Below are 27,374 nucleotides of genomic sequence, written 5' to 3' on the forward strand. Positions count from 1 at the left end.
TTTTGTATCTTTTGCTTTGTTGAATGTTCCCCCTGTGGGCCTGCTGTTCCTGTCGCACGTGAATGATGTTAAATATCAGTGTGAGTGATGCATACACCGGACACCTTTTCTTCAGCATCAAACCTGGATCCTGAAGTTTCAACTGGCTATGTGCATAAAATCTGAGTGTGAAGTTTAATAATAACTAAATGAAGTTATGTTTCAGTTTCAGCCACCTTTGTCTCTTAGGTTTCATCCTTCCATTTTTTTTTCAAACAGGGTGTGTTGAGAGAAGGGGTAACTGAGAACGTCAGATAGATCACACCCGAAACATTACCATAAATGGCTGTTAGAAAAACCCACAAACCAGCTCCATCTTGTAATACACTTCCTTGTGCCAACAACCACTGATGCAATCTAAGCCTGACTGTGTCAAGCTTTTATAAGTCATGCAATGCCACCTTGTTATCAAGCTTTAGAAAACATGAGTCGTGTTTTTAAAGAGATAGAAGCAATAAAACCTTACGTTTGGCTGAAGGATGACATACTGTGTGGAAATACTTCCTGTTCTCTACCCTTCCTGTATTAGGTTTTTGCCAACAGCTTTTTCCCCTGGCATGGTAACTTACATTTTGAAATTATAGATTACTCATCAGAGGCCATTAGAGTCATGAGGATGACACAACATCCTGATTAAAACCGGACATAAAAGTATGTCAAAATATAACCAACTTTTACTTGGCTTCCTCCTCGCATTCACTGCAGCTTTACAGAAACTGTGACACAGACACTGAACACAGATTACATAGAGCTACACTGTAGTTTATTCATTCATACAAATTCGATGTGTGTTATTGGCAGCCAGCTACAGAAGAAAGCAGGCCCTTAAAGGTAATGAAACATTGAACCATAAAATGTTCCCGTCATTCAACCACATAGAAAAGACATACAAAGTAATTGCACAGGTTGATGTACGTTTGACGTACAATCGGTTTCCCTTTTTAACACTGAACTATGGGGAAATGTTTGGAATATAAGGCAGGGGGATAAATAACTTCTGACATAGCCAGAATCGTTGATGGAATGTGGGTATCAATAAAGATTGTAGCAGGATTCTCTCCTCTAATCTTTGAAATGTTCATCATATCAAACAATTGATTCCTACAGTTGCAACAAATGCAATCAACTACAGTACAAGAAAGAAATAGTTTTGGAATGCATAACTATGGTAATCATAAGGCATATTTGGCAGTTTTTTTTTGTAGTGTCTGCGGTGAACTTCCTCTCAGACGGACGTTCCTTCCTTCAGCTCCACATATTCCTCCTTGAAAACAGAAATAAGATAAAGATTAGCGACAGTCGTACTAAAACAATTTGAGCTCACGAGTGTGAATAGGTCATCTCACCGGTCCTTCCAGGTGCTCCTGTAGTGTTCTCACTGTGTCTCTCTCTTTGGTCAGCTGCTCCTGAGTGGCTTTGAGAAGCTGCTGGAGCTTGGTGGCTGCCTGGCCCAGGTCTTTGGACAGCTTCTTCTCCTTCTCCAGGCGCTCCTGTTCCGACAGCAGAGGCAAACATTACTTCAAAGCTCCAAGCTAAAATGACTCCATATGGAGATCTAGTGTTTGTGGGGTTAGGGTTAAAAGATCAATTCTTCACACAACAAGAGTTAATTGCGGGTCATTTAAATACTCTAAGTCTTAATTTCACAGTGCCAATTTTTCCCCAACAATAATTCCATTTCATTATACCACTTTCTGTCACAAAGTCTTTATCTGTCAATCAAGACAAATGGAGAAGAGTCAGTTAAGTGAACGACCATCCACTCATTCAAAGGGTCAAATGTCATGAGGAAAAAATAAGGTAAAAACGGACCATTTCCAAATAAAAAACGCTTAAATTCAATTAAATCAACCTGCAATAAACTGCTTTTGTAGAGTTTATTGTTTTGAGATAAAATAATAACATTTATTGTTAAAAATCTGTGGTTATTCATTTTTATGTCATTTATTTTATGTCTTATTGTTTTTATTTAATATTGAACACTTGAGCCTCCACGAATCAAGTGAGGATGAGTGCTTTAGAGATATCGAAGACCTGTTGCTGGAGAAAATCAAATCTCTCCATCATTTTCACATCACATTGTTTAACTCTCAAGCTGAGAAGTACGGTATGTTTCATTCCTGTTAGGAGCAGGACCACCTGCTTCTCTGAGATTTATATTAATCCAGGGCTGTCAAAAAATGTAAAGCATTAATTTCAGTCAAATGTTTGGATTCTGGGCGTCATTTGTTATCGCACCTTGAGCTGTGCAAGATCTTCTGAATCAGCTTGAGGCGACTCTGCAGAATCCGTCAGAAGATCCAGCTGAGCCTGAAGTTCTGTTATAGTCTTTTGGGCCTGGAGGTTCACAACACACACACAGATTTAATCTACCAAAAGATTATTAGTCACCTCTTGTGTGACGAGACTAAAAATAATAGTGTATACTGACGATGGCTGCTACCTGCTCAAACTCTTCTGAAAGCTGCTGCCTCTGAGCCACCTCCTCGTGCAGCTTCTCAGCTGACTGACTCAACTCGTTCTGTACCTGATGGCAAACAAAAAAAGGAAAAACACACACAATAAATACACACAGACAAATGGCTAAGGCAAGTGTGTATGTGAACATTCCTGTGCCCAAGCAGTAGCACTACTCACAAACACACACACACACACACAAAGACACCCAAAAGCTGCTCGACCTGTGTGCCAAGTTAGTTGCCTCTCAGACAGCCTAAGACTGAACACAAAGATTCTGTTGGTGTTAAGAAAGGTACAAACAAATATCTGAAAACAAAAGAGGAGAAGTGAGCATGCCGAAAAAGGTGAAAGAGAGCGGTGGTTAGATTTGTATCCACTCAGTCAATGCAAACAGTGGTTAGCATAAACAGCAGCTGCGTCAGAGGAGAACTGGACAGACTGGAAAGACAGCTCTTCGTTTATCAGTCATCCGTTAGCCAGTATCTGTGTACTGTGGCCACATCCTTGATTCTCATTTTTTAAACCAGACAACTAAGAAATTTTTTTTAGAAATACAGAATAACAAATAAATAATAAATGTATTTTTGGGATTTTCTATTGAACTGAATCGAGTTCGTTTAAGAGGTGATTAAAAACAAATAAATAAAACCAGATTTCAGTATCCTAGACACTGTCCAGTACTCTCTGACAGGAAGTGAAGGGTGCCTTGTGACCTTTGCACCCTGACCTGACTGGGTTGAGCATCAGCAAGGCCATTCTGTTCTTGTTGAGCCCGCATCGTGATCTCGCCCAGCTGCTCTCTGACCTGAAACAGGAAGTCGTCGATAGTCACCGGTTATATAACTTCCCATCCAAGAGTCCCCTTTGTGTCACTGACAGCATTCCTTGTTGGTTTTGTAGGTTAAGGAATGATTTACATAAACTCCTTGACATCTCATAAATAACACTTCATTAACACTATATGAATGTGTAAGTATTGTCTTTAGGCTATGAAAGCAGGTTAAGTCAGTGACTTCACCTGTGCAAGCTCCTCCGTGTGTGCCTGGGACTCCTTCTGGGCCAAATCCAACTGGTTCTGACACTCTGAGAGCTGCAGCTTCAGCTGAATACAGAACAGAGCAGAGACATGAACAGCTGTCAGACAGGTTTGGTTTTAAATGCACTGTAAGAAGGTGATACATTTAAATATGTCACATTTATAGTATTTCTAAGATTTCATTAAAAACTCATATGGATTGCTACGTCTTTGCATTGACCCCTTTCATTTCACTACTTTTTTTTTTTAACCAAAGAATATAATTTTAAATGCAAATGATATGCAAATTCACCTCCTTAATAGGGAACATAAAAATACAACATAATTAGCAGCCAGTTCAAGGTCCAGTGATTTGACCTCATACATACCTGCTCCATCTCCTCTGCGGCCCCCTGGTTGTCTGACTGCTTCTCCAGCTGGGCTTCCAGAAGCATCATCTGCTCCTTCAACTGCGGGGAAAATCAAAATAAACAGATTTACATGGCGGCCCACATTTCTAACCTGCTAGCTAACCTCAAGCAAGTGTGGACAAATCCCCACCTGTTCTACACTTTGGTTTTCTGCCTCCAGTTTGCTGGCCTTCTCCTCAGCCTGGTAATGTGTGAGGGGGACAGTTGTCAGGTTTGAAAAAACAAAACGCATAAATTGTGAAAAAATGTCCGATTTCAAGGAGGTGTTTTAACTTACCACCCTCAGCTGTTCCTCTGAGGTGGCCATCTTGGACTTCCATACCAGCTCCTCTTCCTCTACACTCTTCTGCAGATGTTTCAGCATTCCTTCCTAAAGAAGGGAAACAGGATTAAATGAGTTGTATAAATTTACTCCATGCTCACTCAACTCACATACAATATACACTTATAGTTATTTATTTAATTTGCTTACCGTTTCAGCCAGGACTGTCCTGTACTGATCACATTCAGCCTGCAGTGTGCTATGGCTGTCCTCAGCCTCCTTCAGTTTCTCGAGCAACTCCTGAAATAAAGGAAACACATTGGGAATGTCTTCTTCTGGCCTAATTCAAACCAGTGCATGCAGCTAGCAGTATAGAACTGTGGCTTACAGGCAGTTCTGTGCTGGACTGAGGCTCCTGGCTCTGCTGGCTGAGAGCCCCCTGAGCTTTCTGCGTAAATACTTGTAACCAGTTGGACTAGGGGAGGAGAAAAGCAGACATAAATAATTCATGTGCACATTATTTGACAGAATAATGATCAAAATCATTACGATAAAAGTCAGTCAGCTACTCCTTTTGTGAAATCCGTTTTTCCTACCTGTTCTGTCTCTACAGGTATCTGTGGGAAGAGTGTCTGTAGAGTTGTTTTGGTTTCAGTTTGAAAAGCTGACAGTTCTGCCATAACGTTCTGCTAAAACAATGGATGACATTATCAGAAAGGTGACAGAGCATATCAGCCTGGATCGATAAGCTGCTAGCGTGTAAAGAGAGCCTTACTGCATCATTTGTCTGCTTTTCTCTCACTTCTCTCAGCTCCTCTTGTATTGATGTGACAAGGGCATCCTTCTCAGTCAGACTAGCCAAAAAACAGACAAACAGACATCTATAACAGAACTGACAAGATGTGAGATTGACCTTTTTTTCATATTCAAAGGCTCATTTACCTGTTCTGTAGTAATCCGAGCTCTACAGAGTTATCCGACTGCTGAAACAGAGCGGACATGCAAATGAGTCACAGAGATAATGTTTTGTTCTGCAGTGCAGAATCATGCAGCACATCAACAGGCGCACTTACTGGTGCGTTTTTGAGTTGCACCATCTCTTCTTTGAGGTTTTTCAGTTCATCCTGAAGTGATGCTATAAGGTCGGCATCCTCACTGAAGGGACACAGAGTTTGGATTAACTTTACATAGGCACAGAACTAACAAAGATGTAGGAAGGAGTTGAGTCAAACAGGTGGACAGTAAAAAGCACAATACCTCTTATTTCTTTGCTCTAGCTCGACGATGTTCTCCTGTTAGAACAGCAGATTATTTGTGATTAGCAGTGCCACTGTCCACATCTTTGTGTGAATACAAATTATATATTTCTTCTGAGCAATTACGAAGTGACACTATTTGGCAATAGATCTAACAACAGATACTTACAGCAGCTTCCTGCTTAACCTGCAGTTGCTTCAGTTCATCCTGAAGAGTGCTCAGCTGGTTGTCTCTCTCCTGGAGGCTGCAGAGGAGGGCAAAGCATTTCATTCAATCAACAGAACAGCTCTGGATGTGATGCTGACTCTGGAGAAGGATGCGCATACACTTACCTGAGCTTTAGCTGTTCCAGTTCTGCAGCGTTTCCCTGCAGAATCAGACATGACAAACATTCTTAGGGGTGATTATGTCTGTTCGGGTGTCTGGCCACTTCAAAGAAACAGTCGAGCTGACAATGTATGTCCTACCTGATTGTTATCCTCCTCCTTTTTGGTCTGACTGGCCTCCAGCAGTGAGTTGATAGAGGCCAGCTGCTGTTCAAGCTGGATTTTCTCTGCCTGCGTCTCCTCCAGCTGAGCAGAGCGCTCCCTGATCTCAGCCTCGAATTTCTCAATGCGCACCTGCAACTCTGTAGTGACAAAGATCACTATCAAAACACAGCACTCACTACTCCCTATTTTATATTCTGTGGTATAACCACTGTTCCCATTTCCCAAAGCTCAAGAGTGAAGCATTATGTCTTAACATCTGGCAACCATTAAGCCTGTGTTCCCCCATTCTCTGACCTGACAGTGAGCTGTTGTCCTGCTGGGTCTGGTCCAAAGTGGCCTGCAGGCTGCCGTTTCTGCTCTGTGTTGTTCGGAGCTCCTCATTCACCTCCTCCAATCTCCTCTGTAACGCCTGCTCACTCTCCAAATGGCTGGCCTGACAACAACATTGATCAACATGTTTGTCACACAGCAGGGGGCAGCAACGACTCACACTGACAGCATTGATTCACAATGCAATCCCAGTGCATGTGGACTGTGTCCCATCTCTATAAGGTATCCTTAAAATGTTTTTTCCGAAATTCAGATCCAAAAACATCACCGAATATTGACAGATAATTCAACTATGGGACAATCAGATTATCCATAAGGTTGAAGCTGTGTAACAGGAAAATAAAAATATTACATTATAGACATTTTAACAGCATGTCAAGCAATGCATAGAAAAGGAAGTGTCTTGGAGGGAGTGCTTTGAACTTGGGGGGTTTTAGAGATGGTTATTCTGCCTGTGCCCCTACGACAGATTCAGTCAAAGCAGCCTATTATTGATGACAATTGAATGCTGATCAGTCTAGAAACACAAACCAATTGTACAAAGGCACCAAAATTCATTGCAAAGATATCAGAAAAACTAATGTCTTCATTTGAGCATATGTACAGTATATTGACTGATGCCCTGAGGCATTGCATAACATGTTTAAAGACCTTAACTTGCTCGTGAGGGACCTTAGTAAATGATTAAACTGTCAGGGAGTGATGACTCATTGCTCCACATAAGCTGTAATAGTTCAGACCTACAGCATTCCAACAGTAAGAGACTGCGTTGGCTTCTCAGGAGCACAAATAATTAAGAGATAATGTAAGACAGGGATGTGCTATCCGATAGCCACGTGTTGCAAATAGCACCCGACTATGCCTGCCCCTTTACAGCTGGTTGGGGCTGGAGAGGAGAGGTGCTCGGACACGCACACATTCCAGCTGGAGCATGAAGCGTTCTCCCTGCAGCCACATTATTGTATGGCTGCATTCCTGCACAGCCTTGAGCTCTATGATTACATAGCAATTAAATTTCACATAACATTAGAGGGTTGGGGGGCGCGGTGGGATAGGTCTAGGCTTGCATTTTGTGGAGACTAACTGGCACCAAAAAAAAAAAAAGAAAAAAGATTGGAATAAAGTTATTTGCATATGGACACTTGATCATGTCCAGTATCATTTATGACAGTGATGATGTGGTGTTCCCACAGGCCAGGCTAACCTGCAGCAGGGAGAGCTGCTTCTCAGTAGCGGAGACCTTAGCCTCCAGCCCTTTTCTGATGTGTTCATCAGCAAGCAGACTTTCTGTCTTCTCTCCAAGTTCCTTGGTTAACTTTGTGCATTCCTGACGCAGCTTGGCCATCTCCGCATTTTGTCTGAGGATGGATGAAGGATGAAAGGGAGAAGCAGAAGGCGAGACAGAGAGAGAGTGAGGGCCTCACAAAAGTATGAGCCAACCTTCAGGTCGGGTACAAACATGCTTTAGAATGTCTGCACACTGTACTCAATGGTCACTTCAATTAGTATCAGAATAAAGAGGTAAGAGGCCTGGCATTATGAATCACTGCTTGTTCAATGTTAGAGGGAATTACTCACTTGCTCTCAGCCTGACTGGTGGCCTTGTTGAGAGCATCACGGAGAATCTTATTCTCCTGTTCTAGACGGGCCAGCTGGGCACTGGGGCCTTTTTCCAGCTGGTCCTGCAGGCTGAGGATCTGTAAAATTATTTTACATTTTTCCTTTAAAAATAACAGCCATGTTGCACTTTGGACAGCTGCTTTACATCAAGTAAAAACATAAAAAGCACTTCAAAAAAGAAGGAGAAACTGCATTTTAACTAATTAGGAGTCAGATCATCAGGAGGTCAACAAAACAACAAATTGTGATTCTACAATCTGAATTGTAGTAATTGTGTAAGAGAGCTGACCTTTGCATTAAGCTTCTGGGTTGTGGCTACATGGTCCTGGTAACTGGACTCCATGCGATTTTGCAGAGCATTCATTTCCTGCTGCCTCTTACTCAGCTGGGAGCTCAGCCTTGTCTCCACACTGGCCACCTTGGACTTCTCGGCAGACAGGTCCTGTTAACAGATTCAGATTCACGTTAATGCGTCTGTGGATATGGCGGTTTTTCCTCTAATCTCACCATGATGACCAAAAACACTTAGTTTGGGACAAGAAAATGTGAAAGGTAATGAAAAGGTTTCTGTGAAATTTGCCGATGATAATCATGGTCATCAGGAGTACTTTAAAAGTATGATAACATCCTGGCCTTTATTTTAGTGTTCACTTTGTATAAAAGTTATTATAAAATATACAGGACAGTCCACCATGACATGCGCTGAGCAAAGTCATACAACCTTAAAGATGGATTTTGACCTTTAATGTACTGCCACCCATAGGCTGATGTATATGTTACATAACATATGTAACTCATGTCATGTAATATCACTGTTTTCCTCTGCTGCCACCTTCAGGTCAAGCTGCACTTAACACCTCAATAGTCAACAAGATCTAAATTTGCAAAGATTTTCATTGAGCCAACAATTCCGTTGTTAAATGTAATGAGTATAAAAGTCTCATAGTGCTGCCATGATTGCAAAAGATCAGTCGATGTGTTTGTGGCAGGATGTTGGCACCATCTGCTTTTTAACAGACCCGAGAGGCTCTTGTCTAACCTTGGTGAGTTCTCTGATGCGGTTCCTCGCTGTAGATGCTTCCTCTTGTTGTTCTGCCAGCTGTTTCTCCTTATCCTCCAGTTGTTTCTTCAGTATGGCCACTGGGTCTCCTTTCTGAGTGGCCTGAAAACACACACGCACATAGAAAGATAGCAAAAATTAAGTTGGTCTCTCATGCATTCATTAGACTTTAAAGTACATGAACACTCCAGCTAAGTCTAACAGGTGTCTTTTTGTCATTTACTGCAGTGTCCCATACCGTGTGCCAAGTGTCCTGAATAATGCCAGCTTTCTCAGACAGGATCTCGATGAGCCTTTGGGCCTCTGCTTCACTGAACGCCATGCTACTGATGGTGGACACCAGAGCCTTGTAGGGCAGGTACAGCGGAGCATCAGCAGAATCCACAGCTGCCGCTAAAGACACAAAACATTTCAATGAAGCACACAATAACACAGTGGCATAAGATAAGGTATTCAGAATTTATTTAAAACTAAAAAGCAAGACGGTTTGTAGTGCATGAGTCTGTCACAGTGAAGTCTGAATTCCCACACTGACGCAGGAAAAGGACAAGGTTGTGACTTGTCCTATGGGTCTGGGGCTCTGGGCAGCTTCGGATGGCAAAACGGTGGGGCACTGTGGCACCAGGCGGAGACAAGCCTCAGGCAAGGGAGAACCCCACCCCCCTCCCTACCCATTGTCAGGGCACTGAGAGCCTTTGTCAGCTAACAAAACAGGGCAGTGGTGTTTGGACAAGCTGGCGTGCTCTATGCCCTCCAGAGCTAAGTGCCAGACATTACCAACATCTGACATTGGCACTAGTTTCCACAGATACACAGCTGGAAGTTCATCAGCACTGACAGGGTATTACTGCCTGAGATTGTGAGCGTGGGCGTGTGCGACTCAACTGTACAGACATGCCCCCTTCTCCACCTCCAAATATTCATGTCTGGGCACTATCACAAGGGTTATGGCTAATGTATTTCCTGCCAAAACAACCAGCTCGAGTTCAAAGTGAAAGGCTAATTTTATCAACAATGGTTCTAGTGGATAAACATATTGATAAGACTAAAGTGAGTTTGGCCCCTGATATGCAGAGAAGGGTTTGTGGGTAAGTGTAGAGACTTTTGATAAACACCGATGAAACACCAAGGTCCCGACTACACTTCATGCGTAACAGCAATCCTGTGTATGCAGTGAATGACAAATGGATTAGCAGGGAACGATATCTGGTGGGTTAGCCGAGACCAGACTGGCATCTTTTCCAAACAAACGCAGTTAAATTATTTGTGTAAAAACTTTCAACTATCAGTGTAAGAATAGTGAAATTTGACTATGGGAAAGTTGCCAATCAAGATAAAGATAGTGCAGAGCTGTCCTGTAATTTTGGCTTAGGGGCCACGCTTGAAACTGCAGGTTATGTGACAGCCCTCAGTGCCTTGGTCAAGCACTCTACAGACAGGATTCTGAAGACTGAAATGCTATGTGTATTATGCTCTTCTCAGGCTGAGATGAGATTATCTGTAGTATCAACTTTATTAACTGCTTATAAAATTGTATACACCTTATAAAAAGGGTAAAATAAGATATTATTAAATAAATAAAATGCACACTGCAAACTGCTAAGAATATATCTCTAAAACAGATGTGCTTACCAGGCTCACTCTTTTTCTTAGAGGCTTTCTTCTTGGGCTCCTGTGCTTTTCCAGTAACAGCAGGAGCCTGCTGAGATCCTACAGGGGGCACCGCCATCACTGGAACCTCTTTAGTGACAGCCTCCAGCACTGGGGCAGTTTTGGATGGAGCTGATGAAGACTTGGCTGGGGCTGCAGCAGACTTGGCTAGTGCAGGGGCAGATTTGGCTGGGGCAGGGGCAGAAGCAGACTTAACTGATGCAGAGGCAGACTTATTTGAGGCAGGGGCAGACTTGGCTGGGGCAGATGCAGAGGTTGCTTTTGTTGGGGCAGACACAGGGGCCGAGGTGGATGCAGGGACTGCGGAGGACTTGATTGGTGCAGGGGCAGCCACGACTGGAGCAGACTGGGTAGAGGCTGGCTCAACCTTAGCCACCTTCTTCTTCTTTTTCTCTTTAGGTGAGGGTGCAGGCGAAGGCTCAGTAAGAACTGGGCTTGGTTCCGTGGCAGTCTTGGGCTGGGTGTCTGCTGGGACTGCAGTTGGTTTGACCTCCACAGCAGGGACGGGCTCAGGGGCAGGGGCAGGAGCAGGAGCAGCAGCTACAAGTGGCGCTGCAGCGGGCTCAATGACTGTGTCAGCTTCGGCTTCCTCTTGAATTTTTTCAGGCTCTGGAATCTTTCCATTGGGCTTTTCTTCTTTCTTCTTTCCACGGCTCTTCTTCTCAGATACTTTGTCCTTCTTCTTTTTCTCAGAGCGAGCAGACTGCGTCTTACCCAACTCTCTGCGTTGTTTAGCCAGGGCCTCCTCATAAGAGGTCTCTTTCATGGAGAAGGTTGAGACAAGAGCAATCCCGAGAGCAGAGATCACCATGAATCCACCAAACACCATTATCCCAAGGGTCTGGGGGTCGTAAATATCCATTGTTGATTTCAGTTAACCTAAAAAGAGAAAAGCATGCACAGTCAACAACTTAAAAGTTACTTTTTCTACAAGAAACAGCTTCGACAAGCAAAGACTAAGGATTTCTACAAGGGGAGAATGAAATTCATATACTAATTCAAAGTTAAACTAACATTGCCAACAGTTTTTTTTGAGCATCGGCCAAATTAAACTGAACTGACAGCAGCTGTATTAATAGAGCCGTTGACGAGATAGAATAGTTGGGATTAATGCTGTATGGGGAACAACAGCAGCATTTACCTTCAAAAGCCTCAAGGTGTCACTGTTGCATAAATACTTGTCTTGAGGGTGGATTTACTTTCCATATAGCCCTTCCACTGTGGGTAAAACACTTCATACAGTGTACAGCACAGGCTCACCCACATAGTTAAATTTCATGCACTGAGTGCTTGGTTTTTGAGATCCAGTACTGAAACAAACAAAGCTAAAGTAAATAATATTAAATAAACACCAGGCTAAGAAGTCCCTCCCCCTAAACATACACTCCAACTTTGCAACTAACTCACAGTTTTTTGTTTTTAAGTGTCTTATTTAACGATTTTTTTTTTTTTTTTTTTAAATTATGGAATTTTACACTGCTGTTGTATGGTGGCAAAAATAACAACAAAAAACAGTGGTTTGATATGAAAATGTTACTTTACTCATCAGCAGAAAGCACCATTATTTCGAAAAGAAAATATTTCAAGAAAGAAAATCAAACACTTGGAAAATTTGCGTTAATATACAGATTATTTCATTTACACATGCACACATCGTAAGCGCTACTATATTTCATATGTAAACATGGACAGAGTCATTCAACAGCTACCAAATGCTGTGTGCACACATTTCAAGAGCAACTATTACACATGATAAAAATCCTAAAAGGGCTTCAGATAAATCAGCTACTTACACTATTTAACAACCTAAATATGAATTTAAGCCAGGGAAAAACACCCAAGCCGAAAAGGGTCACGGACAAAAGTGGATAAAGTACACAAAGTTACAAGCAAGTGCCAAAATGTCTAGTGTCAATTTCCTGTCATGTAATAAAAACAATACCTTAAAGGGTCTTTCAGCTATCCCTTTAAGAGTTTAAAGGCCCTCCTCACAAACTAGAATGTTTAGCCTGCAGGGGAGAAAAGTTGGCTCAGAGTAGATGGCAGCATAAGGACACTAAAACCCCCTTCTTTGATGTGATCCTGCAGTGCTATCAGTTATATCCTTGTTTATATTATAGATGGGAATGTGATCCGATCAGAAAATATATAAATGCAAAAAAGGGACAATGTGGAATTTGGAACGGCATGGCAGAGGAAAACTGCTGAGCTACTCTGAAACAGAGTCCAGAGTCCTTGTTCACTGCAGGGTCTGAAAGCTAGAAGCCAAAAGGAAGAGTTTGTACTGCCTCCTGATCTGTGATGTCACACGTCAGTGCAGCTCAGCTCAGAATAAACTGAAAAAATAGATGACTTCAAGAAAAGTGACTGGGGGAGACTTTCTGAAGATAAAAATGCATCTCCTGGTAAGAGATAAGACTATGAAATGAAACTAACTAAGCTGCGACCCTTACTGTACACCCAATAAAGTATGACATATCTGTCTTTTTATGGGCAATCTATAGGAGGTGCATTAGTACAAGCTTCAGCTAAAATGAAAATCTATTAACTTTATTAATCCACGGAGGACAAATATGTAAGTGCATGTATTTTCTTTCCTTTAAAGAAAGTCTTTTATTACATAAGGTTTCAGACACAGTAATGATAAAAAAAAAAAAACTAGTCATAAGCCTACAAGATCACCCACTTTTTATCCATATACAAACGCATTGACTTCAAGGAACTTCTAAGATAGTTATTTAACATCAAACTAAGACTCAGATTATCATACAGAGAGCAAACTGAAAACGGCCTCTAATATTCATGAGACATTAGGGACAACATTAGGGACGATTGCTGTCCATTAACACATGCATAAAACAAATAAAGAGCGTGCAATTCTTTTTTTTTTTAAAATGCCATATGCTTTTAATCATTAAGTCATTTGCAAGCTAGCATTAATGCTAACATTATGAATCAATGAACTTGGCTATTTTTCTTCGCGTTTTGGTATAAAGTGTCGGTTTACGTAACAAAACTGCGCTCAAAAAGCTATGATAAGACTGTAAACTAGACAGCAACGGACGGCGAAGATGGAACACAATTTTACATAACTTTACCCGGCTGGCTGTCTGTACTAGTGGTTAGCTCAGGAGTTAGCAGTAGATAGCTTCCCATGCTAGCTACCGCTGGCTAAATGAATAAAAAATTCCAGGATTCCCACACTTACCTCGCCGGTGATGTAGCTACGTCTGCTCGCTTCAAAGGGAACGGAGAGAGGGCAAAAAGCTTTGACTTGTAGACGAAGGGACTTCTGTGCAAAGCTGCCTATTTGACCAGCTATCTAGCTAACTAGCTTTTTTCCCAGTGGTCTCCCCCTCACTCCGCTGGAGAATCCGTGGTCTGCTGTGAAGTCGTGGCACTTCGAGCTGGCTAGACGTGCTGGCCCCGTGCCCCAGATAGCTACCATAAATCCAGAACGCTTCTGATTGGCTGAAATGCGCTCAAGAACGGAAGTGAGCATGCTGGGAGTTGTAGTTTTTTCTTTTAACGTCCATGAATGAAAAGGCCCATTCAGTCGGGAAGTTTTCAGTCAAACAAAAGCGGGTTGTCTGAAAATGGAATGTAACTAAGTACATTTACTCAAGTAAAGTGTTGGAGTTAATCTTTTCAAGTAGGCTGCTGACCTTTTTCTTTCGTATTTTTAGAAGTTTTGAGAGACGTTACGTTTTTTTTTACTGCATTACATATGCCTGAAAGTAAAACTAATAGTAACAGTAATAGTTTTGTTTGCACAAAACATACAGTTTCCCCTGGCCTCACCTGCTTAGCTTTAAGTTGTACAGTTGTTAAAATCACATTATCCTGTCTGGCTGTATCATGTAGGCCTTTGCATAACAGGCCTAGGACTCAGCTCAATGTGACTGCTCGTCTGTTTTATCTCTTTTTGAAGCCATAAGATGAATGAAACATGCAAAGCACAAAAGTTCCCCAAAAATCAGCCTGACATGCTTTGTATTTTTTGAAAGTTTGTTATCTTCATTAAATGTATACTAAAATACTAAATATTTAATACTTGGCTGCACAACATCAAAGGATCACTCATTGCAACTAGATGTTGTACTTTTATTCAGGATTCTCTTATGGTTTTGGCACATTACGTCAGGGATGTTTTTTGTGTTTTCCACTACTAGACAGACCGGAGCATCAGGTTCATTTCACATACAAAAGAAATACTTTCAAGAAAGGATAAACTGTAAATAGGCCGCCCAGAAATGATTATTAGTCATGCCTTCAGGATAACATTGTTCGCATCAGTGACGTTCAGTTCTGACAGTGCTTCTCAGAAGGCTCATTTACCACACCTGCTATTATTTTAAGTGGCTCAGGGAGATTGTGATCCTATTGTATGAATTGTTCACAACGTGAAGGCATCACCGTGTGCTGGTTTAAGTGATTCATTAAGCATGATGTGGGATTACTGACATATGAAATATGTTGTTCCTCTGCTCTAATAATAGAACTTTTCTCTGTCCACAGCCCAGGCCACTCATTTGAAAACTGCTATTATAGGCATTCTTGAGACAACTGCTCCCCAAACTGCTTAATAAAACAGTTTGATAAGTGTAGGCACTTGTTGCTCAAGTCTGGCCACAGGTTGTCCTCATCAGCCATCAGCAAACTGTATCATGAAAAACATTAAGTTGATCTTATTAAACAGAAGTATTAAATTTAACAATGTACTAAATCATTTGTACAAGACGTTGACAATTTTCCAACACAAACAAAGAGCATATAAAGTCCCAAAATATAAAAGTGAAACATTTTGTTTGTTTATAACAATAATAAACTTCATTTACAGTACACAAAACCAAGTGTGGTCTCAATTACACTGCTGCATCAGGTATGAGTGACTGACAGTTTGAATAACCAAGTTCTACCCAACCACAGTCCCTGGCACCTTCGACCGCTGCTTGTTTTCTATCCAAAAGCTATAGATATTCTATCTATCAGCTGGTGTTATACATCCAATAATCTTTTGTTTAGATTCAGTATGTGTACACAGACAAGGAATTTGACTCTGGTTTACATTGCTCTCAGTGTAGTTGACAGAAACAGACACACAACTAGACGAGTACAACTATACAAATAAAGTCAAAATTTGAAAAAGTAAAGAGCAGTTAATGGTCAGGAACGTACTGCACTGTAGCATGTGCAAATGAGGTAGGTGTATACAGTTTATTAAAATCACCAATGGCCTGTATGCAAGTCAAATGTCATGTATTTTGTTTATTGTAACAGAACAAGTAGCGCAAAGAAGCAATAGAAGCAGTGTGGAAAAATAAAGAATAAATACTAAATATGCATAGATGTGGGTGCTTGGATTAGATACATTATGTGCACGTAAAGGCTACATGTGCATATACTGTACACACGTGTATATATACATACAGAATGCAGAGTTTATACTAACAACCTCTCTGGGATGCAGCTGTTACAAAACAATAACCATACAATCATCATTATCTGGCCACTGGTTTCTAAAGATGTACAGTTAGTGTTTGTGATCTGATGCACATGAACCAGAGTCAGTGATTTTGCATTTTCACTCCCATTTCTCACACGGACACCTGCATTCTGTCAGCTACTGAAACTTCAACATTGGCCAGATTTGCTGACTAAGCTTTGTACTGCTCTAGTATTTGTGTATTGTGATCTTCAAGGTGAAAACTAGCCTTTTATTTTTAACAACATTCCATAAACTGCTGTGAAACATAAAAGATTTGAAGTGTTTTTGATGTGTGATGAGATGAAATATTTGACTTGTTGGCCGATGCATGTAGATAATTTAGAATTTGAGAACACAGTCATTGTAGTTTTGCATTATGTATTTTGTGTTTTAGTTTCTAGTTTTTATTTTCATTTAGTTTTTTTAGTTTTTAAATCCTGATTAGCTTCAGTTAGTTTCCAGAGTGGGTTTGCTTGTTTGAGTTGTTTTTCATTGTTTAAAAATCTTTTTTTCCTTTTTGAGTTTATTTTTTCAGTTTTTCCTTCATAAAGTATGAGGGAAAGATTTAAGAAGTTCAGAATAGCTATTACAATATCAACAGACTACTTTGTGATGGCAGTTGACTCACAGTCATGTAAAAAGAAGAAGGAGAAGAATCTTTATCTTTATCACATATCATACAATGTACACCAGTGTGAAACTGGCTAACCCATCCCGAGGGGGCAGTGGGCAGGCACTGACTGGAGAATGTTATTTATTTTATCTACTTAATTTTAGTTTATTGAGATGTCCCAGTCTCAATAAACATATCACCAATGCCTCCTCATGCTTTTTATGTTTGTAAATTTGACGAAACTGATAAAGACTGAAACTAAAGATGCATATTTTTCTTATATTTGAGTCAGTAATGTAAGTTCACAACATCGTTTGATTTGGTTGTTGTTGTTTTTTTCTTAAGTTTAGTTTTTATCTTGACTAAAATTATTATAATTATTTCAGACCTAGTTTTAGTTTTTAATTTAGTTTTAGTTAAAGCAACATTATGTAGAAGTTGGCATTTTATGTGATACTGTTTTCCTTTGTTTATATGTGGCAGACCCTGCCACCTTTCTAGCTTCAAACAGTGTTCTGGAGACCTTATTTTCCTTTGAGAACAGCTTGTTTATTCAGTTATGGAAAAGATAAATATTTCTGAGTTTAAATATCATCTCCAAAACTACATAGTGCACCTTTAACACACAAAGGAAGAAAACACGTGTCCTTCAGATATCCACAGCTTGTAAAAAACTTAGTTTTGCCTTGAATTGTATGGTAGGAGTCGGTGAGAATCAGAGGCAATTGGCGGTTTCCCTCAGTATTATGTTAACTCTCATTCCCAAGTGTTCTCACACACATGAGAAAGCTGATAAAACTGCTAAAAGGGCCCCTTGGAGGTCAGATAGTGGTTTGTTTTTCTCAATATGAAGGCTGTACAGAGTCACTTATGATGTGGGTTGTGTAACTTCTGCTTAAGGTAGAAAAATATTGTGAGAGAGGATTTTAAAAAAATCTGAAGCTGCAGTCTGCAAATTTTACCTGATGGGCAGCAGGAACAAGCATCCTGTTCTGTTTCACTGAGGAAGCGCAGACAGTTCAGTTGCGTCAGCAAGCCCTGCAGGTGCACTCGTCTGTAGTGAGCCTCTTCAGAGGTCACGGTTTCTATTTGAGGAGGCCGTCATGCTTCGTGCCTCCAGTCTTGCTCCAAGGCTTCTGTCTGTATCTATCACGACTTTTCAGCTGAACAATGTGGAGCTGTGGGACATGAAGCAGGTGCTTTCGCAGGCTCAGTCGGCATAATTAAGATGTCGGCCTGTTGGTTCTTTGCAGTCCACCCATCCATGACCTCAACCAAGGTGGGAAAAGATCCTTTTTTGTAAAAGCTTTCCATTATGAATTCTCAAATTCCTGTGCCTGGTTGTCAAAGAGTGTGTGTGTGTGTGTGTGTGTGCAACTGATGATTCTGATATGATAGTAAAAAAAATTGGGACCATAAAGATGGTGTTGAATTATTTATTAATGGCCAATCCCTGACAATATCTCCAAAAGCTCTGAAAATGTGCAAAATCACACTCCTTATCATGCATTTACAGCCTGCAAATTATCCAAGCACGCATAAGGGAGAGATAAGGAAATTCATTAAATCAGCAAAAATAAGTCTTTGAAGCAAGATTTGTTCCTTTACACCAGCAAAGACACATTTCACACAGTAAATCATTGCCTCAGAAGTTTTACTTGTGTGATTACAGCAAGAAGTGAGGAAATTCTTTATCATAGTAACACAGCAGCCACACAAAGGGAACATTGATCTTCTTACTGATATGCTCAGATCAGTGACTGCATATTTTTAGAGAGTGAAGTGAAATCAGTTTGGGCCTCATATCATTTTTGCTCTTCGTGTTCCACAGAGGTCCTTGGCTCCACCATTGCCATATTTTTTTAATGCCATGCTTTCATATACTGTTTGCTCTGATCATAGTTAGCAAACTATCCTGTTTGTACTTTGTAATGTGTCACCATCTCATTGGCTGTAGGCTGTTGTTTTATCCAATCAGTGACTCGAAACCTAAAAGTCACTGTGACACCACCGCTGGTGACGTCAATATTGAATGTCAATAATGGAGAGACACAGTATATTCTGTCCATACAAGTGATTCTTAAAACTTCTCCACATCTCATCCATGTAGACTTCAGTGATGGTAGATGAAGCGTTATTATGCAGTTCCCATTCTTTCCAATAATCACCTTGTAGCAGTAGTATTTCCTTCATAAGTGTGGCATAATGCTAAAAAACATGTCCTTTTCCTGTGCCGTCTGTACATATATACATAGCATAGATAGATACATTGAGGATAATGCAAACTCTAGCAGAAAGTGTTTGATTAATGACCTCGGACATATTCAGAGTTTCACTGCAGATTATTTGTGTACGTTGTTGCTTAGTGCTGCTCAAAAAGTAGGACATAAAACTGTGCATTTCAGTGGTGCCGATTCCCATGAGCACGCTGGCATTTCCTCACAGCTTACCTAATACACCACACGGTCCCATCCCAGCATCCACTGCGGTCAATGGATTTAACACAAACATGCATACAGCTGTGTTTAAATTCAAGGGCCCACACACTAAAACTTTATGGAAACAGGTTACAGTTAAAAAAGATGGATATCGCCACCTAGTGGTGCAAAAGGTGGCTGTTTTAAAATACAGATTCAGTGTACTTTGATACAACAGAAAGCTTGTAAGGACTAAAGAATAGCTGTCACAAAATAAGCTAAAAACACTTAAAACAAAAACAGAACGGCTCAGATCAATCTTGGGAAAGTTGGATTTATTCAATGCCATTATTACAAATTTATAAAATGCTAATGTTCTGTAAGAAAAGCATCATGTGAAGGAATTCACACAGTTGGAATCCATTAGAAATACATTCAATTTCTTTAAAAAACTATAATGCATTTTAACACTCCGCTTAGCCTGGTTGTGATTGTAAAGTAGTTTTCATCTTCTTAGTGCATCTTTTTTTTTTCTTTTAATAATTGTTTAAAATAAACAAGGTGTTTAGAAGATCTGGTAAATATATCAGGTCTGATACATGAGACCCTATCAGTAAGAAAGGGACATTTAGGGCAAAATAAAAGAAAAACACAAATATTACACAATGAGAAGGAAAGAGTGAGTGGGTAGAGGTGGCTGGGGTGAAGAAGCTGCAAAAGACATAATACATGTTGTGCAGGGGAATTAGGAGTGCAAATTAAACTAGACGTAATTACTAACGTTGATTTTGATTTTATAAAAAATATTGTTCGACTTATTCTCACCAACCTCTTGCTGAAATCTTCTATGATTCATCCATTGTTGCAAAACTACTGTGCATTTTTGATGACTATGGGATCTGAGCCTACTACTCGCAAACCAAAATTGGGGAGCAATCCAGCTATCCATTCCTGAGGTGAAGTGCAGCTATTTTAAAACACTTGAAGATGATCGGTCTCGTCTTTTAAGTCAGTCATGAGTTTGCTTACAGTAAAAGAGGGTGAGTTTGGTTGTACTCTAATGTCAGAGCCCGAGAATGTTTTTTCCAGGCACTCTTTTTGCTTCTGTAAAGCTGCTCCATAAGCAAACAAAAAAGCCCCAAAAGGAACATAAAATGAAGGTTTTATGGCAATGCGGAAAACATTCTCGAAGCCTTTCAGAATAGGTATTTAGAAGTGTACATGAGAGGAGGTTAGAGTCAGAATTTATGGAATATGGGAGAAATATGATCAAGAAGGCAATTTTTTTTAGTATGTGCATAACATAAAAATGAAAAAACAAGAAATAAAGTAAAAAAGCTGTATTGGTGCTGCAGAGTAATGGAAGACCTTAATGTTGGCAACCTCATTCTGTGGAGGCATTCCCATTCAGTTAGACCTCCATAAATAATGGAACAGGATGGATCAGGGACCAGAGGAAAAGGATTCTGTAAACATGAAGACACTCTGCTTACGAGACACTTGGTCTCATGCAGACTTTTAAAGTGGCATCAGACCCATGGGTGGGAGCAGAGATAGGGCTTAGATTCATGTCCATGCAAGGCCCCGGGGACGCCAGGTTTCCATTTGCTATGACTGGTCACTTGGTGATGGTAGGACAGGAATACTGGAAAACATGTCAGTTGTTCTTGAGCTGGTCAATACATCCCTGCAATAGAGTCACATTGTTCTGTGGAGACAGGGGACAACAGTGTTAATATTCCTGATGAATAGAGTCTGTTTTATTCTAAGTCATGAGGGCAGACAATAAAACACTTAAACGCACATTGGTATCCCAGGTTGTTGTTTGCATGCAATAACACATATAAACATCACACTGTATTGTTCTTACGGAAACCTGAAATCATTATCCTGATTTTTATTAAACTGAATAAGCTTGTTGGATGATTTGAAAAAGAAACAGGGATGCTGTGGCATGTAAGCACCGTCACTCAGTCCGGGTTTCTGCTCACTGATTGACACCCATCAACATAAGACAAATTTTAACTTGTGTGAGTTGCTCTCGTTATTGAAAATGGCAGATAAAGCCACAAACTTACTAAAATGACATGCATACAGGGATATGGATAATAGGGATAATTTGGATTTCCTTTCTAATTTAAAAATCCTTTTACTTTGAAGTACATTTCGTTTTATGGAGCATTTAAGGATACGTTTAATCACTAACAATGAATAAGTGGTAATGATTAAACGCACCAAGAACTCAGTATGTTAAACTTAATTAGTAAATAATCGATCATTTACATCTTTCAGTGACACTCTTACAGCATTTTGTCGGGGTTTCAAACCACACCTCACCACTTCAATGTTTCAGTTCAACAAATGATTAAATGTTGAAGCCAAACTAAACAAGTGCTGACCAGGCAGACAACAACAGACCACTGCTGACACAGGTGACAAATGTTGTAAGCAGATACCTTTTCTGTTGCAGATAAACATTCTATATATCAGGTGAAAGCTGCTATAAACCCAGCCTGTTGGAAAATTGTTAAGAATCTGCAAATGCCAAAACATTTGGGCAAGATGTACAAACATTTCTCTACACATAAACTGGGAACACATCACTCATACTTTACGTAATTTTTACCTATGATTTTCAACAAGAAGCAATGTGTGATATTGTTGTCTGAAATGAAAAATATGGTGGAAGAATCTAATATACACTCTTATTATTTTTACTTATTTAAACTGATTGTTTGGCAGTTTTACTAATTGTAGGATTTCTTGCAATAAACTTATTTATAATATTCTAATAAAAAGAACATTCATGAACTTTATTTTAATGAACTGCTTTTGTATTGTAATCTCAACTATTATAATTTTGTAATTAGTTATAATAACAATGACAATGATTAAAATATTACTGCTGGTGCTGTTTGCTGGTGCATGTGACATGTATTAATGACACCATGGTTTTGTGACAACAATTGATTAATATACTTCATCTACATAGACATAAAGTTTATGTCCCTATAGTAAGTTAATAGAATATTTTTCATTAATGTAAAAACTACCATACTTCATACCAAATCACACAAACTCACACCCAACCTTAAGCAGCAGGGGGCTGTATTGTGCTGCTCACCTTGGCATGTTTTATCTCAAGCTCAGCCATCTCTATGAGGTTCTTCCTGAAGGCCACGACACGCCTGCCCTTGAAACTGGTGAGTTCTACGAGGATAAAACAGTCCAGTTAAAAAAAACTCACACAGTGCATACCACTTTTACACACAAGGTAACAAGTACAGACTGAACCTACATCTCTTCTGCATGGATGAACAAACCTTTCTTCCCAGACTCTGAGAGCTTGTCAAATTTCTGCAGGCAGTGCTGCTGGTGCTCCTCTGCCTGAGGGATGTCCTTGCTCTTCAGTCGAGCCTTATCCAGAGCCTTGTTAGAGTTCTCATAGTCGGCTAACGCCCGGGCTCGCCTGTACAGGAGGTCCTGAAATGTTCCAGATAATTTAATATGAGGGATAAAAGAATGAATAAAAAACCTAAAGAATATTTTAGGGATGACTTGTCTTCATCTGGAAAATATTGAACAATCTATTAAGCTTCACCTGCAATAACTCAAAATCTTTGCGAAAGACAGATGTTAAGAGGAGAAAGTCAGAGAAATACATACACTTTCGTTTGAAATATCAGTCTGATAACACGTTGACTGGAAGATGGCTGCTCTGAGTAATGCACATCACTTTCTCTTCAGCTTTATCCCTAAAGCTTAATTCAGATTAACTTTAAAGGGATAAGGAAGATTAACACTGACTCCTGATCTGTGATAAATAGCAGTGTTTTTTTATTCCGATGAGTATTGTTATGTCTTTTTGGAAAGGGTCACATTAAGTGTTTAAAATAAAGCAATATGTCAACTTCATCAACAAGTAATATAGTTGTGAATCTGTGCATCGAATGAAGGCAGAAGAAAAAACATCTCTTACTTTGGCAGCCTGGATGTCTCTCATGTAGTATCTCAGCAGCTCTGTGAGCTTCAGCTCCTGGTCAGATGCTACTCTTCCCTCCACTTTCTGCAGAGACATAAATACAGATACAATACACAGGAGATACAACAATGTATTTATAAAATCAGGACAAATATTTACAAAAGGTGTACCAGCTGTTGATAAGTTCTACTTACTCTGAGCTTCTCAAACAGGTCTGCCAGCTTCTCTAGGTGCCTGAGGAAAAAATAAGCCACAATGTGAAAAACTCAATTAGCAATTAGCAGCTAATATTATCACCCCAGCTTTTGATAAATTACCCATACAAGCACTGATTTGTTACAGTCCAAAAATGAAGCAAAAAGACACCAAGAATGTCCGTAAAAATCATTATGTATTATGCTCACTTCTTATTTGCGGTGCTGTCATCAGCAGAGATACTGCTCAGAGTGGCCGAGACGTGAATGTAATCATCCGCAATATCTGCAATAACAGAAATTAGCAATCAAAACTAAAATCGTATTATTCCACTCACAATCCTGTTTAATATGGTAATATAAAAAACTTTCTAATACTTTTGTGGGCACGGGTCATTTTCTCTGCTTTAGCAGTGGAATCCTTTATCTTGCTGTAGTAGTCGAGCAGGAATGTCTTCTCCTGCTCAAAAAAGTCATCGACTTCCTGTGTATGAAACAAACACACAGACAATAGGTAGTTGAGGAAGTGCTAGAACATTGCTTCTGTAATACTGTAAGCAGATCATAAAGAAGCCCCACCTTTATTCCTGATATAAGGACCTCATCAGCTGTCTTCACCATGTTTTTAAAGAATCCTCCAAACATTTCCTTGGCATTCTTTCTTCTCACAGTGAGCTACAATGACAGAATTTAGAAAGGAAACATTAAATTCTATGAGAGGACTTTAACCTATTTGTTAAAGCTCATTATATGAAGTTGTGGGAACTAATGTGGGGTATCATTATGAGTCAGAATATAGTCGACAATTGCATGCATCTATGCTCTATTATCAGATTTGTGTCTTTATATATAGTGTTTAACTCTTAGCTGAGCTCTGTTGGCAAACACCACAGCTACTGACTAACAAAGACAACATAGATAAGCATAACTGCTGATCACAGCAGGATGTATGCCATGTGTCACAAGTCTCCAGTAAACTCCACTTCCCCTCTTTCCAACCGACCAACTCGGGAAGGGAAGTCAGCATTATGAGAAACTCACATCCTGGTCATACTCTAAGAAAATCTGGAAGTTTCTGTCTTTGCTTAAAATGGGGTGAGAGGACAGTCTCTGCAGGAAGACTTCGTGCACTTGGACAGTTTTCTTGAACACAGCCAGGTATTCGCTGTAAAGAAAACAAATGGCATACATGACACAGATAATAGATACAGAAAGAAGTTTTTTTGGTAAAGGATCTAACATGATGCTTTCCAAAGGATACATAAGCGTTTTGATTGAGTGTCACACTTACGCCTCAAGCTCCTGCTTCATTTTAGTGTACTCGTCCTTGGTCATGGTGGCTTCACCTTCCCCCAGTTTGTGCATCTTCTCTCTCGGGCTCTCAAAGTCAGGCTTCGGGGGTGCTGGAGGAATCTATAAATGATAAAGCAGGAAATGCATGACAGTTTAAATGGTCTTAATATGTAATATATAATTTAATGTTTCTAGAAATTTTTCAAATCAACAACTAATTGATTCTTTTTATTTTTTATTAAACAAGTATGTAGGCACCAAATCCAAATAGTGATATTACAGCCTCTGTCTATTTATGTGGGTCATGTCTGCGAGATGTCCAACTCACTATTAGTCCAGCATAGTCCTCCGTCTCAACCAGAGTGTCATGCAGCCAGATGAAGTCTTCATGCTGCCTGGGAACAGAGAACTCTGGCTTCTGGAAAGAGCTCAGTGTGGTCTGGAAGCAGAATTAAGTTTGTCAGCATATCAGCAAATACAGTTATAGAATATTTGTAAGTTTATGTGTTAGAATGTGTATTTTATTTTTTGCTGTTTTTTTTTTTTTTTTTTTTTTTACCTTTGTATGGACAGTAAACTTGACTTTGTCCCTTTCACAGAGTGCATCAGGAATGTCAATGAGAAGAGAGGCATCATGGTTTAGATCCACAGACACAGAGCGCAACTAGGGAGAAAGAATACAGCAAGGTTATAAAAAAATATAACTGGGTGATTTTATGTATTCACACAAAAATATATAATTTATCATGTACATATTTGGTTTGTGGTCCTTTAGTTTTTACTGTTCTGGAATGTAAGAAAACTCATCTGATCATCATTCTGAAAAATATCATGAATGCCATATTCACTTTATTTTGGTTTAATATCACAGTTCATCTACATTGTTGCCTCTCAGATGAGGATTTGAACTAAAGCCCAGTCAATAAAGTTTATTGTTTAATTGTAAAATATTCTGTATCCCTTACATATCTTTGTCACAAGTGTTTGATATCCACATTTTAGCAATCAATGCAAATAGGTTGGCTGATATATCAACAGAGGATTTTTTAACTCTGTAATATTGGTATCAGACCAATAATCGAGCATTGGTCGGGCTGTACTTTAAAAAAGTGGGCCTACATGCAACAGAGACGCTGATCAAGCAAAGCTCACATCAGTTGCATTTTTAATATTAGATCATAACATGAATAATTGTTATGCAGTCAGTCAGTATCCATAATTCACATGACAGTATCTACAAATCCTCAGTGCCTGGAGTCTTTCCTCACTTTACAGTATACAAAATAATTCAGAGAAGTGTTGAGAGCCCACAGCTTTCACCCTCTATCTGATTCAACACCCACCAGTGTGGCTACAACTTCACAGTGCAGACAAAGTGAGGTGGGATGTTAGGTATACAAACAGAAAACATGTCAAGCTAGGAACAGTCTCAATCCACAGAGCTCATCAATATTCTCAAAAAACTTTTTCCCCATCATGCACAGGGGCTGTCAGGGTTCAGAAATACACAAAACTGTAGTACTGCAAAAATCATCCTTCCATGAGTTTAGTGCTTGAAGCATCTGGGTGGTGTTGGGTAAATAGCCTGTAGGGACTTAGTTTTGGATCTAACAGTAGGCAAATACTTCATGCCAACTGTGTCATCATAGCTAGGTTCACACCCATGTAGATCTGTTATATTATGACGGAAAGAATGAACATTGTTTGCTATTTACTTTTCCTGTTGACAGGATAAACCTTAAACCAGTGTGTTAGGTAGAACACCCATCGTGAAAGATATCATGTTCAGCTTGTATGTTGTATCTGTCTTTGTGGACATTTTTGAGGCTGTAGTTTGTAGTCTAACCGTACATATTCTCAGTATAACACAATATAATTCAACAGCACCACAAACTCCATCCTCAGACATGATTAAAAAGTTTAATAAATACTTCATAAAAACGGAAGCCACACAATTAAATCAAGAAGGCCATGATTAAGTTATATAAACACCTGTCAGAATGCTAATCATTTTAGCTCACCGCAAGTTCATGGACTTGGCACAGGCCAGTTTCCAGCACAGCTCTGCAATACAGCAGTTTAATGGAGGAAGCGTAGTAAAAGATGTACCTGAATACCATACAGACTATGTTACTTTTCTGTGACTTGGCAGTGGGCAATAAGCGTTGCATGTTGTAAAACGTTCAGTAGGATAGGTAACATTAACACACGACACTTTTCTGCCAACATGCAGTTTGACACTGTAGCTTTAGCCACAGGCTAGCGGTGTGTAGACAGAAAACAACACAAGTCAACGGCAACAACTTAGCCAGAAAGCAACCGTTAATGTTAGCTAACGTATCTTAATGCTATCAGGGCTGGTTTTGGATGCAAGTCACATGCCAAGACCCATTTAACTCACCTTTTCCTTATTACTTTCGTCTAGGGTAGATGTCATGATTGGATTGAAATCGACGGAATGGCAAGAACCAGGCCAACAACCCAAATAACAAAACTATATGCAGGAAGCTCCCTCTCTCTCCGCTGACTGGTTAGCCGCCTGACGAGCTGTCAAACCGTTTCTTTCGCCTACATCCTGATGACGGAGGATTTAAACCCCGCCTTAGAGCGAATCTGACTGGGCAGCGTCGAATTGACAAATGCTGTGATTGGTTTATAACCTAATCAATCACACTACATTTTCCTAACCTGTAGTTTAATATAGTAGTAGGCTTCATATAGCTACTTATTAGACAATGTTACGTTTCGTTA

The 27,374-nt window shown here is 39.9% G+C and overlaps 2 protein-coding genes across 5 annotated transcripts; both read right to left on the reverse strand.

Annotated features, from left to right (window-relative positions):
* Nucleotides 1–785: 785 nt before the first annotated feature.
* rrbp1a (ribosome binding protein 1a) lies at nt 786–14,024 on the reverse strand. 4 transcript variants are annotated; one of them, XM_073481603.1, is made up of 27 exons: nt 13,845–14,024; nt 10,598–11,515; nt 9,204–9,358; nt 8,945–9,067; nt 8,195–8,347; nt 7,864–7,982; nt 7,490–7,643; nt 6,250–6,388; nt 5,932–6,092; nt 5,797–5,831; nt 5,633–5,708; nt 5,465–5,499; nt 5,281–5,362; nt 5,150–5,190; nt 4,983–5,061; nt 4,804–4,896; nt 4,596–4,682; nt 4,418–4,507; nt 4,223–4,315; nt 4,076–4,126; nt 3,904–3,984; nt 3,518–3,601; nt 3,227–3,304; nt 2,483–2,566; nt 2,278–2,376; nt 1,386–1,529; nt 786–1,303 (listed from the first exon to the last, which is right to left on the reverse strand). In XM_073481603.1, exons 2-27 carry the CDS (start codon nt 11,496–11,498, stop codon nt 1,265–1,267), a joined length of 3,276 nt encoding a protein of 1,091 aa, XP_073337704.1. In that variant the 5' UTR covers nt 11,499–11,515; nt 13,845–14,024; the 3' UTR covers nt 786–1,264. The 4 variants fall into 4 exon arrangements, with proteins under 4 accessions (XP_073337704.1, XP_073337707.1, XP_073337706.1 ...); XM_073481606.1 differs by having other exon boundaries at nt 4,804–4,893; nt 5,150–5,187; nt 13,845–13,932; XM_073481605.1 differs by having other exon boundaries at nt 5,150–5,187; nt 13,845–13,932.
* Nucleotides 14,025–19,472: 5,448 nt separating this feature from the next.
* snx5 (sorting nexin 5) lies at nt 19,473–27,159 on the reverse strand. The gene is made up of 13 exons (XM_073482006.1): nt 27,025–27,159; nt 25,183–25,287; nt 24,952–25,062; nt 24,622–24,743; nt 24,372–24,495; nt 23,910–24,005; nt 23,709–23,814; nt 23,541–23,616; nt 23,331–23,370; nt 23,134–23,220; nt 22,478–22,637; nt 22,279–22,364; nt 19,473–20,862 (listed from the first exon to the last, which is right to left on the reverse strand). The coding sequence occupies exons 1-13, from the start codon at nt 27,058–27,060 to the stop codon at nt 20,812–20,814; spliced, it is 1,200 nt and encodes a 399-aa protein (XP_073338107.1). The 5' UTR covers nt 27,061–27,159; the 3' UTR covers nt 19,473–20,811.
* Nucleotides 27,160–27,374: the final 215 nt, after the last annotated feature.

The sequence above is a fragment of the Pagrus major genome, chromosome 15 (assembly GCF_040436345.1).
Source record: "Pagrus major chromosome 15, Pma_NU_1.0".
NCBI classification, from domain to species: Eukaryota; Metazoa; Chordata; class Actinopteri; order Spariformes; family Sparidae; genus Pagrus; species Pagrus major.

Bases quoted from the DNA above. Each gene is read 5' to 3' on its own strand.
- rrbp1a (XM_073481603.1), bottom strand. From the start codon at position 11,498: ATGGATATTTACGACCCCCAGACCCTTGGGATAATGGTGTTTGGTGGA. The intron at 6,389-7,489 runs GTTAGCCTGGCC...TGTTGTTGTCAG, and splicing joins AGCAGCTCTCCCTGCTGCAG to GCCAGCCATTTGGAGAGTGA. The intron at 1,304-1,385 runs GTGAGATGACCT...TCTGTTTTCAAG, and splicing joins AGGAGCACCTGGAAGGACCG to GAGGAATATGTGGAGCTGAA.
- snx5 (XM_073482006.1), bottom strand. From the start codon at position 27,060: ATGACATCTACCCTAGACGAAAGTAATAAGGAAAAG. The intron at 24,006-24,371 runs GTGAGTTTCTCA...CTGTCATTGTAG, and splicing joins TCTTAGAGTATGACCAGGAT to CTCACTGTGAGAAGAAAGAA. The intron at 23,221-23,330 runs GTAAGTAGAACT...ATGTCTCTGCAG, and splicing joins ACCTGTTTGAGAAGCTCAGA to AAAGTGGAGGGAAGAGTAGC.